Raw genomic sequence first — 12,512 nt, forward strand, 5'->3', positions numbered from 1 at the left:
GTGACCGCTTGCACTTTGAACCCCAACGCTTTGGGATGCAAAGGCAGTTAGCCCTGCATCCAGAGTTCCAGACCTGTCAAGGCTCTATGATAAGACTGTCTCAACGAAACCACACCTGTAATGAAACATTTGCATCTAGACTGTCTAGGAAAAAATTGAGACAAGGCTTCATGTAGCCTACACTGTGCTCTTAGCCTGCCCCTCCCCCAAACTATAAACTAACCAACCATTTCTTTTTCTTTTTTTTTTAAATACATTTAGCTAGATTCTGGCATTTAGTTAAAAAAAAAGAAAATAGAATAATAGAAATACTGTATATTATAGCAGGTGCCTACGATAGAGTCTGACACAAAACAATTTATTTAGTGCAGTATGTTGGACATTGCCCCAATAGTTGGTAGGTATCTCATTTAGATCTCACAGCAACAAAGAAGATATTTTTTATTTCCACAATGGGGAAACTAAGACTCAGAGAAGGTACAGTGCTTGCCTCAAGTCTCACAGCTAGTTAGTAGTTTAACCCGGTTCCACGCCTCAACTCAGCCTTACTGGTTACATACCACATGAGATTTCACACATAGTCCCTCTCTGACATCACTTCCTGCCTTTAACCACACCCTGTTAGTGTTTTCATTCCAGTATTTCCCCGACTTCATTGAAATCTGAAGTTTCCACTGATCTTACCACTTTTCCGTTTTTACTTATCATTACTGATTTTTGTTAGCATACAAAACAGTGGGCGTGGCTGTGACATTTTTCCTGGACAGGTCAACACTCCCCTCCCCCGCCCCGCCCTGCGTTCTGCATCTGCGCAGTTTGGTTCTCCTGCGCAAGCGTCCTTCGTCTCTTTGTTCTTTCCTTTCTACTTGGGGTAAGCTGAATTCGGTTGTGCCAACATCCTCCGGACTCCATTCTTACCACCCAGCAGTAATTATTACTGGAGATAACCATGCCAGGTAGAGACTGGGCTTCCTGGTGCTGAGTAGGCTTTTCATTACAGACAAGAGAAGAGGAAGAGAGACAGTATTAACCAGGGTGGGGATGGAAAGGAACAGGTAGATCTATTGTAGTGTGGAGAAGGGAAAGGTTGGTTAAACTGTTAAGTGACATGGGAATGAGAGGGGGAGGGGAATGAGACAGCGGGGAGGGGACATTTGTGACCAAAGAGCACAGCAGTGCCGACTTGGCTGGAGAGACCCACTGTAAATCTGATAATATCCATACAAGCTATTTTGGTTTGGGCTCTGGCTGAGCCTCTGAAGGATCGTGGCTGGCCTTGGGGGGGGGGAATGAGTCAGTCACTGAGCTAGGAGAGATGCTATGGATGGGGCCATCTGGAGAGAGGGGGAGGGCCAGGCGTCTGTCTTCTGGAGCCTGGTGCAGTGGTGAGGACAAGTGTCAGCCGTGGAGGAGCTGCGCCAGGAAAGGCTGGGGGATGCTTAACAACCAACTCCGTGGTAAACAACAGCAGCAGAGACACAAGTCCCAGCACAGCTGACTTCAGGTCTACAACCTGATGTCACTGTAAAGTTGGCAAGAGGCGTTGCTTACCAGCGCTGCAAACAGTGGCGCAGACTGCCTCCAACATAATACTGGTTGGGCGAATTCTGAGCTCTCGAGCTCAGCAAAGGAGTAGATATTATATAGTGCTGTGAGCACTGAGGTCTGGCTCAGTGCTCCCAGGATGCAATGGCTTTCATGTGAAGGACGATTTATATACAGCCATCATCTCTTCTGGGGGCTGTAGCCAACTAAAGTAGGGTCTGGAAAAACTGTATAGTAGTCATTAACTAGGGGGCACTTTAGGTGTCTGTCTTATGCCCCCATGTGACCTGGGAACAGTCTTAAAGAGAGATTGTCTACATTGGGTTGGATTATGGGCACACCCAAGGGGCGTTGACTTTATTAAGTTATTCAGTGTGGAGAGACCCAGCCCACCATGGGTGTGCAGCAAGTCCTTGACAGAGGGTCCTGAGCTGTTGAAGACTAAAGAAGACCAACCTAGCTAAGCACTCCCAAGCAGTCAGCCTTTTCCTGCTCCTGCCTGTGGCCAGCTGTTTCAAGCTTCTCTGTCTCTGTGACTCAACCCACGGGGCTGGACTGTGAACTGAGATAAACCCGCTTCTACCTTGAGCCGCTTCTGGTTAAGGTGTTCTATTACAGCATCGTGAACCAGGATATCCCCCTAGCAAGATGCTGTCCCTTCCGCTATCTCTAGTCTGTTCTGTAATGACGACCCTTTTAGAACTATAAGTCTGTAATGAGTTAGTTCTGTCAATAAAATTTGGGAAGAATTGCAATCCCCTTACTAGTTTCAAGTAGCCAGATAATCCATTCATGTGAAAAATTCATTTCAGTTTAAAGGGACAGAAGTCCTTTAGTCTGGATAAACCCAGTTTATTAGAGTTTTCATGCAGAAGGGTGATACCAGGATAGGGGAATATGTAGAGCTGACAGCAAGGGTGGGTCCCAGTCAGTCTTTTCTTACTAAATGAAAAGGTTCAGACAAGAGCTAGTATACTTGTGAGTTCGTAGTTTATGTTGCTCCTTCATGGATGGAGACTAAATATTAATATTTAATTGGGAAGAATGGTACTTAGGGCTTTTCTTGTGGTGCTGAGCACAAGTCACAGAGCTCCTGCCCTGAATTAGAACTGCTGCACCTGAAACGGTTGCCGAGCTCAAATACTCATGGCCAGTGCCAGTCCGTCGGCCGATGTGCACAAGCAGCTGCCCCGTGCCCAGCAAAACCTTATGTTTTCCTGCCATGACGTCACCCAACAATCAGGACGCTCTTCTTCCTCCCCTTCTCTTCTTCCCCTCCTCTCCTCCTCTTCTTCCACCCTTCCTTCCTTTCTTCCTTCCCTTCTTCATTCCTTCCTTTCCTCCTTCCATCCCTCCCTCCCTCATTTCTTTCCCTTGATTCTTTTCCTCCCTCCTTCCCTTTCCCCCTCCCCACTCTTTCTTCCTTCCTTCCTTTCTCTCTTTCTCTCTCTCTTTCCCTCCCTCCCTCCCCCCCCTGTCTCTCTCTTTCTTTCTTTCTTTCTTTCTTTCTTTCTTTCTTTCTTTCTTTCTTTCTTTCTTTCTTTCTTTCTTTCTTTCTTTCTTTCTTTCTTTCTTTCTTTCTTTCTTTCTTTCTTTCTTTCTTTCTTTCTTTCTTTCTTGTTGTCTGTTGCCCTAAGTCTGGCACTTTGGGAAGACCCTATGGCCCCAAGCTCTAGAGAAAAAGAAGGAAAGGAAGAAAGGGAATCGGAGAGCCATCCCACAAATGTATGCCTCTACCACCACCAATATGTAGGCCTCTGCATCCTGCTTCTGAGAGAGTTGTTTGGCCCGGGTCAGGGGAGAGGGACTGCTGCTGAGCTCCCTGTAGGTGATGGGTTGCCTGAGGCTGCTGAGGCAGGAGCGGTTTATGTCTACAGCAGCACTGAATCTCCTCGCTTGGCTTCCTTCTCTTCGCCTCCCATTGCCAGCTTGAAGCTCATCAAATCCCAGTGATGTCGGACCCGCTGACCTGCTGTCTTGCTACTCTGCACAGCCTTTACTATTGTTCTACCCTAGCTGTGTGTTCTGATTCTCCCTAGGAGACTCAGCCCATCTTCCAAGGTAAGGGAGAGTTAAAACAGAAGCAGAGTAATGTAGGGAATTTCCCCTAGTGATTTGATTGGCTGATAAAGATGAAAGGAAGCTAATCACTGTGCGAAGATATGAAGGCAGGACCTTCCAGGCAGAACAGGAAGAGAAGGGTCAGATGAGACAGCGACGAGGAGAGGAGGAGGAAGGAGGAGATGAAGATGAATCACATGGTCTGAAGGGCCATAAGTAGCCAGGGATTTCATAGATGGGCGATAGAGCAGTGTAGGGCGCTTTTGCCCAATCTAGCTGTGCAGCTTGTATTTATATTAATTGAGTTTTGTGTTCTTTGCGTGGGCATTTTGGGGTTGGAGCTTTATCCTTATAAATCTACCTGGTATACTGTAAGTCTCTAGTGCTATCATTTCACAGGGCTAAGGGGGTCTGAGCAGCTGGCTTTGTGCCACAGGGCGTGGATGGCCTGGGAAGTGCTATTAGAGCCCTGTCTGGGTCAACTTAGCAAGCAGAGACCGAGAGAGCTATCTTGGGAGCCGTTTTTGTCCGGAGAGGCTTGGCAGTAGGCTGGCCGAGGGAACCAGGGCAAGATGGCCGCTTGGGGCTGGCCATGGGGGTGGGGGAAACCGCCAGTGCCAGTGATTAGCTGGATTTAGTACGGTTCATTTTTTAAAAACTACATGCTACAGAGTACATAGTACATAAGAGAGAGTGAGAAGCTGGGAGACCCCAGAAAACGGAAGCTATTACAATAAGATCAAAACCTAGTCTCCTATCTAGGACTGGAGACCAAAAATAAAGCAGACAAGCCAAGATGCGACCCTCAGCTCATTACTGACTATTCTAAAAAGGGCTGGGGACATGTCTCAGAGGGGAGGGTGTCTGCCAGTCGTACTGTCAGCATGGGTTCCCCAGACCCATGGTGGCAGGACAGAACTGACTCACACAAATTGTCCTCTGGCCTGCACACACAGGCAGTGGCGGGTGCCCGCACAACACATAAAACAAATAAAAACAGTAATGTATGCTCTACAAGAGTGGGGTGAGAAGCAACCAGAGCAGTGAGTAACCTTGCTGCGGGATTCCCTTCCCTGCACACGTACCTGATAATATCGATGCAACGGCAGCAATGATGAAGGACACGATGACCCCAGGTCCTGCCATCTCCTTGGCCACCAAGCCGGACACCACATACATGCCAGTGCCCACACAGCTGCCGACTCCAAGAGAGATGAGGTCTACGGTGGTGAGCACCTGAGCCAGCTTGGTGCCATGTGCCGAGGTGGCCCCAGTTCCAGTTCCCTCCAGCATGGACTCCACCGGCTTAGTGCGCAGGATCCGAGAGTGCACTGCATACCAGGCTGCCCCCCACTGTACCCGCCGGGGGTCCAGCGAGGCCAGAAAGCCGCTCATCTTTAACAGGAGGGCTGCAGTGAAGGTTTGCTGATAGATAGAAAAGGACTACGGGAGCCTTAGTGGATGATCCTGGAAGGCATGGAGCAGTTAGTGCTTGTCCTTTCAAGAAAGGCCCAGTGGGAGCCGCAGCAGCCTGGTCTTGGGCATGAACGTCTACAAGAGAAACACAAGAAAGAAGGTAAGAACCGTGGGAACAAATCATGACTTGGAGACACGTTTGGCATACCACCATGAACAGGAAAGAGACTGTCCTCTGTGTTTACAACATGTGTTCTCCCTTCCGAGTTCCCTTCCCGTCCTATATGACTGCCAGAAGCTTCTCCTGTGCCTCACAGTCACCTCAGAGCCTGGTTTATTCGAGCACTGGGTGGAGGCCATTTTCTTTCTCCGTGCTTTATTCAGTCTTAGCAGTTCAGGGGCAGATAAGAAGGGGTTCTGAGGAGGCTGGTGTTCCCCCCTCTGTAAATTCCAACCATTTTCAAGGAATTTGATTTTCTCTAGGAATCTCATTCTGGGAGAAGGAAAAGTTTGGGACCCTGGTGTCAAGCTCCTAGGAGAGTGTGTCTACCAGAAAGATATTTTACACAGTTCTGAGGACTTGTCAGATCACCTCCCAGGATAGATCGAGGGCCAGATGATGATGCTGGGAATCACCTTGACTAGGGCTGCTTAGCTATGCATATCTTTAAAATCACCCTTTGGCTTAGCTGTAACTGTCTTTAAATAGCCCTCTGTCTAAACCCAGATCTCACGTCAGGACCCTGAAGACAGTCTTGCAAGAGGGTCTTTTCATCCTAGCATCGCCACATTGAATAAATCTGCCCTTTTGGTTTATCTGTTAGCTTGTCTCTTGATTGTCCATTGCGTTCCTTACTTTTCTATTGCTGTGATACTAAATCCTGACGAAAGCCACCCGAGGAAGAGAGGGTTTTCCTTGGCTTTTGGTTCCAGAGTGGGGAGAGTCCATCACGGTGGGGAGGTTTGGCATCGGGCAGGGAAAGCATGGCAGAAGGAAACTGGTTGATCATGTGTTCAGTCACAGACAGGAAGCTGACAGGGAGCCACCTGACAGGAAGCAGGGCGAGGCTCTAACATTTCAGAGCCTATTGTTGTGCTCCCTCCAGCAAGGCTCCACCTCCTACAAGGCTCCACCTCCTACAAGGCTCCACCTCCTACAAGGCTCCACCTCCTACAAGGCTCCACCTCCTACAAGGCTCCACCTCCTACAAGTTCTATGATCCTCCCACATAGAACCGCCATCTGGGAATCAAATGCTCAAATACATGAGCCTGTGAGGGACATTTCTCATTCAATCCGCCATGCCTATGGAGGACAGGGGGATGAACCTAGTCCGTTAGAGCTGCCAGGAGCTAGGCTCTGACTCTGCAACTCCAGTAACAAAGTCTTCTGCTTGGTGTTAATGTAGCTCAGAGCATGCATATAAGGAGCTAAGGATAACAACTAGGTCAAAGGGAGCACTCAGCTGCCCCAACTCCTACCTACTTCTTACTTGGCTCTGGCAAAATTTGATCTGTGATGTGGGGCTTATTTTTTGGGGGGAACACAATATTCTCATTTGTAAAAAAGAATAGAACGTAAAATTAGACCTAAGCTTCTTAAGAGGGGCCATGGGCATTGCCACCCAGAGGACTGTTTTGAATTTGGCTTTCAAATAAGACAGAAAATGTTTTGTGTGCTTTGGAGGGTTATATGGTAAAGACTTCCTCTGGCATTTGGGGCAGGGGTATGGCTAACAGTGGGAATACACAGGACAGTGCCATACATCTCTGGAAGATATCACATGGTGTTTTTGAATATAAGCACCTTGGCAATGGTGATCTGAGCCTTAATAACGAACTTAAAAGTTTGCTTGCTGCATCAGCAAGCAGGAGATCATGGACTGTCTTAAAATAGAAGGATGTTGAAACTTCCAGGAAAGCAACTCTAGGATAAGTTAAATGGGGGTCGTAATCTGATGCGTAGGAGAGCCCTACCCGCTGTGTATTTCTTGAGGCTGCTTTTTGGGGGGGGGAATTTAGAACTTTATGTGATTTTAGAAAGAGATTTTGAAGAATGTGAAGCATTGATCCCAAGCACTGCACTGGTAAGCCAAGGCTACGTACACAAAGTCCCTGCTGACGTAATCCACAAGTGTTATTCGTTTTGAATCAGGGTGTTGCTAGGTAGTGTGGCTGGTGTTGAGGTTGGCACTTCTCCTGAATCCCTGTCCTGAGTGCTGTGACTGCAGCTGTGTGTCTTTTATTATTAATATTATTAATTAATACTACTTAGCACTTAGGCCGTGCTTATCTCTTCCTGAAGGCTTTCCAGACACTGGCTAATTAGGAGTCAGGTGAAATGCACTAGCTCAGTTCACTGGACTGGGGTGACATCCCTTCCGGTTTAATTTACTCCCGAGGCCTGGTGTCTGAATTGTGCTCCCTCTCTGTCAGGTCCAAGTTCTGGATATGAGCCAGCATTCCTCAGGAACTGGGTGCCAGTTCCTCTCAACCACAGGAGCCATTTTCTTACGACTGGTAGGAGGGACAGATGCCCTTCTGTGGTGCCTATTAGCGTTATCGAAGCTCACGCATGCGGGCCGCCAGTCTCCCTCAGTCTCTCGAGCACCAGTTCCATATTTCAGAGCCCAGGCTGGCATCCTTGGTCTTATTCTGTTCTCTCTCTAGGCTCTGCTGTCCAGCTCATGGGCTCCGCCCCGCCCTCTAGGCTCTCCAGCTCATGGGCTCCGCCCCGCCCTCAGCTACTTATTTCTCCCTATCACCCGGCTATTTCAGCTGTGTTCCCTTCCTCTGTTCACCACTCCTGCTCCTCTTTTTTGTCTTCCTTTCTCGCCCTCCTCCTCCCACCCCCATAGCCATGTCCAGTCCGCTGACCATGCTCGGTTTACGACGTTCTCTCCCGGCCCTGGATCCTTTCAGATGCCTCTGGTTGGGCTCTTTCCTCGTACAACAGAAACCTCCCCTTAATGATACTTTTGAGTGGTCATGTGATCAGTTTATACTCTACTCCCCTTAAAAGGACAACATAAACCCCATTTGTCTCCATGTTAAGGACCAGGCATGATTTTGAAAAAGGATGTAAGGCACCAGCTTCAGGAATAGACCATAAATCCCAGGAACTAGGCCATAAGACACCAGCTTCAGGGACAGACCATAAAATCCGGAAGAAAACCATAAACCCCCCTCCCAAAGAACAGCCTGGGGATAACAACAAAATCAGGGAAATATCTTATCTCCAAATGGGCCATCTGTGCTGGGCAGCCCTATTTCATCATATGGTTAGACATTCATGACATAGCAATGCAGACCACTGATTACCCATGATTGAATGTTCATGACATAGGAATGCAGACCACTGACCATCTGTGACCCCCTAGCATCCATCAATGAAATTTTAGATAACTTAATCCTTCTAGAGAGTTCCCCGGTTCCCTATAAGAAGGCCTGTGTGCCTTTGTCTGGGGTCTCCATTTGTAATAATGGTTGAACCCCGTATGCTGATTGTTTCTGCAGAATAAACACTCTTTGTTTTTGCAAACTATCTGGGTCTTCCTTCAGTGATGTTCAGACCCTTACACCCTTCCCTGCCTGTCCCTCACCCCCTTTTCTTTTTCATCCACAGTTTCTCCTCTCTTCCTCATCTTCATCTTTCTGTGTCTTCTTACATGATTAGTGCAACAACAGGGGCCATGGCTCACAGGGCCACCTTGGACTCTTAGAGGAGAATGAGAGTGGGGCCACGTCTGTAGCTACACTCCTAATGGTGGTGCACTGCTGTGGCAGCTGTAGCAGACCAATACAGACTGTGATGGAATGGAAACAGGTGACAACACCAGTTAACATGCAATGTAGATATGGAAAATTTCACAAGGCTCCTCCCCTAGAGGAAGATCTACAGTCAATCAATGGCCGCTGGGAGAGAGAGAATCAGTGTTCTCCAGGAGCAACCCCTTGGTGGCTAGCCAGTCCCTGTGGTCAGCCCTGAACATGCACATACAAGCAACATATAAACCATAGGATATATATGTGAGTGTGTATATTCTATATATATGCATATATGCGTATATGTGCATGCATATATATTATATAAATGTAGTGCTCAGGTGTGAAATTATCAAAAATAAAAATATCAAAAATAAAGCTAGGTGAAGCTGTTGGAAGACCTCTGGAGACTCGGCATTGGCTCTTGAGTAAGCGGAGGGTCTGGCTATGCCCAGCATCCTCAGGGAAGGATGCTCTTGGCAGTGGGAGGAGGAGGAGGAGGAGGAGGAGGAGGAGGAGGAGGAGGAGGAGGAGGATCTGAGCGCTGTGTGTGAGTTAGATGAGAGGCAACAGCAACTCAACCATAGCAACAGATGTGCCAGAGGGAGCAGTGGAGGCAGGAAAGGCACAGGCCCCTGTCTGAGGTCACCGCCTTCTTCTAGGGTGGGACCAGAGCTTGGCCCATCCTCATGCAGGGCCAGGGCCCCGGGTACCTGACTTAACCTGATGAAACTGTACCAGGGCCCGTTTGCTGAAATATCTGCAGTGTGGGATTGTCTCTAAAGGCAGTGTGGGGACACTGAATGACCCCATTCAGTGAGCAACGTGAGATTGTGGCTTCTCTGCCCATCCACTGCAGCTGCTATGCATGCAGGGAAGGCCATTACTAAGAGACTCAGGGGTGGAACAAATCCCTCTTTGGGAATTTTCACAGGCATAGTCCAGGTAGTAACTGTAGTTACTGCCCAAACTGCTGGCCTCGGAGTGCTGTAACCTACCATCACAGAGCAGCAGCCCAGAGCCAGGTGACCGCCAGGTGACCTCACGCTTTGAACAGGCCTGAACTTTAACCAGCCAGGATTATCCTGACTTGCACAACTCTGATTTACACAGCTCTTACTTGCACGGCAGAGATTGCACAGTGGACATGACATGTGTTGTGGCTGTCACTAACCTTCCAGAACTCTAGTCCCCCCCCCCCCAATGCAGACTGTCCTTCGAATAGTGTGAATTACACACCAAGGAACTGCAAACAAGGAAACTTTCCCTAATTACAAAAGCACTCCTCCTGTGCAGACCTCCCACACCCTCCATTTCCCCAGGCTGTAAGGAGTACTGTAATTACTGCTCAGCCTGCTGCCGGCTTGAAGTGTATTGAATAAACTCTTCTCTCCTTCTGCTGTGACCCTTTAATACAGTTCCTTATGTTGTGGTGACCCCCCCCCCCCAACCATAAAATTATTTTTGTTGTTGCTTTATAACTGGGATTTTGCTACTTTTATGAAGGATAATATAAAGAGCTGTGTTTTCTGATGGCCTCAGACAACCCCGGTGAAAGGGTTGGCGCTGTAAGGGTTGTGACCCACAGGTTGATGCTGCGCTAGGAAGGGACTTTGTAAGCCATGCCCGTGTTCTCCCTGTCACCTTGGTGGCTGGCCAGTCAGCATACTACATTTCATCAGAGAGTTGGCCTTTTTGTTAGCAGTGGGCTGGACAGAAGTGTAAAGGGTATGGTGTATAAAGTGTGTAAAGGACTTTACACAGTGAGAAATGACTGGGATACACTTGCTACAGTGAGAGGCTGGTAGGCAAAGAACAATTCAGTCACTCTTGGAGAGGCTGACACCCATCCTCAGGCCTTTGGCAGGTGTAGGGCGTGTGTTTCCATCTTTAGGTCTTGTCCTGTGCTGGGTAGTTGGTGAGTTCTGTCAGCCTTCCTTTCCCAGGGCTGCATGGTTTGCATGGGTTCCCTGGGAGACTTGTCTTGTCAGCCCCGAGTTAGACACTGAAAAGAACATTAGGGAAGCAGAGCAGGCTCACCAGGGAGGCGCCGTCTCTATTTGCATTCCATACTCTTGGTTACAAGAAACTGTAACGAAAATGTGGATAATTAATTAGAACAAGGGTGAAGGTGGCAAGAATTTCTCCCTGGCTTAATTCCCTTTCAGGCAGTTCCTCGAGCTCTCGCTTGCTTGGTGCAAACAGGGGCTGGGGACATCTCCTTTCTTGGTAGGAGAGAACAAAATGTACAAAAGGAAGCGAGCGTCGAGGTGACTTTGAATATCCATATTCATTAAGCACGGATTATGCTAATCAGAGTTGTTGTTGTTTTTTCTGAAGCTTCACTGCTGTGGTTTTTCCAAGTTGAGCAATAAAGGCCTGTTGTGCTTTCTCTAGCACTCGAATTACCGTTCTCAAAATACTTCACAGCTATAACTAAGGCTCACGGAGGCCGGGGAGGGGCCATCCTGGTTCTTCTCCTGGCTTTGCCTGTTTGTGGCTCCAAGCCTGAAGAAACTGAAAGCATTTTGTTTCAAAAATGGTTATGGTCTGGAGGTTTACTAGATACATAGGTTATAGGTACATTTAGTGGCTAAGAGAGAAAGAAAATGTAAACTAACAAAATAGTCAACACCAAAACCCCATTCTCACCCGGTTTTCCCAAGTGGGAGGGATTATGTAAATCCTTCCATGACAGTCGTTGGGGGCACTTCTGGGTATGGGGATCACTGGTGACAGAGGCTGCCCCTTGGAGCGGCTGGCCTAGTACAGCTATTACAGACAGAGACCATCTAAGCAATGTCCTCAAGCCAAATGGTGCTACAGTTAGGAAACGCTGCCTGGTTGGTAAGCACTGCTTAGTGCCTGTGGGGCTAAAGGCCCCTTCCGAGGCCCCTTGCACCCCTCTATCTCCTGGTCTGGGGCTAACCTTTCAGCCTCACAGACTCTCCAAGGTGAGGTTCCGGCTCCCGACTGACGGTGCAGCCTACGGGTTAGGGTCACATTGCAGCCTTGCCCTCCCGTCCTGCCATCTCTAGAGTGGGACAGTGTTGGTGCCTAGTTCACAGCTGTGGTGAGGAACGGAAGAAGGGCATGTGGAGCCTTTGGTGATGATACATATCGTCAATTCTGTCATCTGTGGTGGTTCCTGATGTTCCCTTTGTCCCTTCTCAGACCTCACTCCTAGGCCCCCCTACTCAGGTGCTTCCTGAGAGCCCTTGGCCTGCCTCCCAGCCCTCATTCAGTCTGTTTTCCATGGGAGCTTCCCAGGTTTCTCTTGACCATAGACTGCACAGCATGCGATTTATTCAAGGGACTCAAGTAGCCATGTGCAGTCACGGCTGCAGAAACCATCTTTCTCACCCCCTATGTTTCTTCATTGTGACAAGAGACTAGGGTGGAGAGTGAGGTCATAGGATGGCCACAAAATGGCTGCCACATCGGAAGACTTCAGTTCCCCAAGACTCACCCGATAGTAGGAAAGAACTGACCCCCATAAGTTCTGACCTCTACACACATGTAGTGACACGTGCACCACACACACACACACACACACACACACACACACACACACACACACACAGAGTAAATAAATACAAGAAGTCATTGGCAGACATGAAGACTGGAGAGTCTTCCCCATCAAGGTTCACATACAATAGATAAAGTCCACATAAACAACCACCTATGAGGGCCCAACTCACAGGACCAGGTGCCGTGGAATGTCTA

The 12,512-nt window shown here is 48.4% G+C and overlaps 1 protein-coding gene across 1 annotated transcript in view; it reads right to left on the bottom strand.

Moving 5' to 3' along the window:
- Slc7a14 (solute carrier family 7 member 14) overlaps positions 1–5,001 on the bottom strand; it is a 46,759-nt gene extending 41,758 nt beyond the window's left edge. The window contains exon 1 of the mRNA XM_052178782.1: positions 4,692–5,001. Within this exon, the coding sequence (XP_052034742.1) occupies positions 4,692–5,001 (310 nt within the window). The remainder of the gene's footprint in view (positions 1–4,691) is intronic.
- Positions 5,002–12,512: the final 7,511 nt, after the last annotated feature.

Source organism: Apodemus sylvaticus, chromosome 4 (genome assembly GCF_947179515.1).
Source record: "Apodemus sylvaticus chromosome 4, mApoSyl1.1, whole genome shotgun sequence".
NCBI classification, from domain to species: Eukaryota; Metazoa; Chordata; class Mammalia; order Rodentia; family Muridae; genus Apodemus; species Apodemus sylvaticus.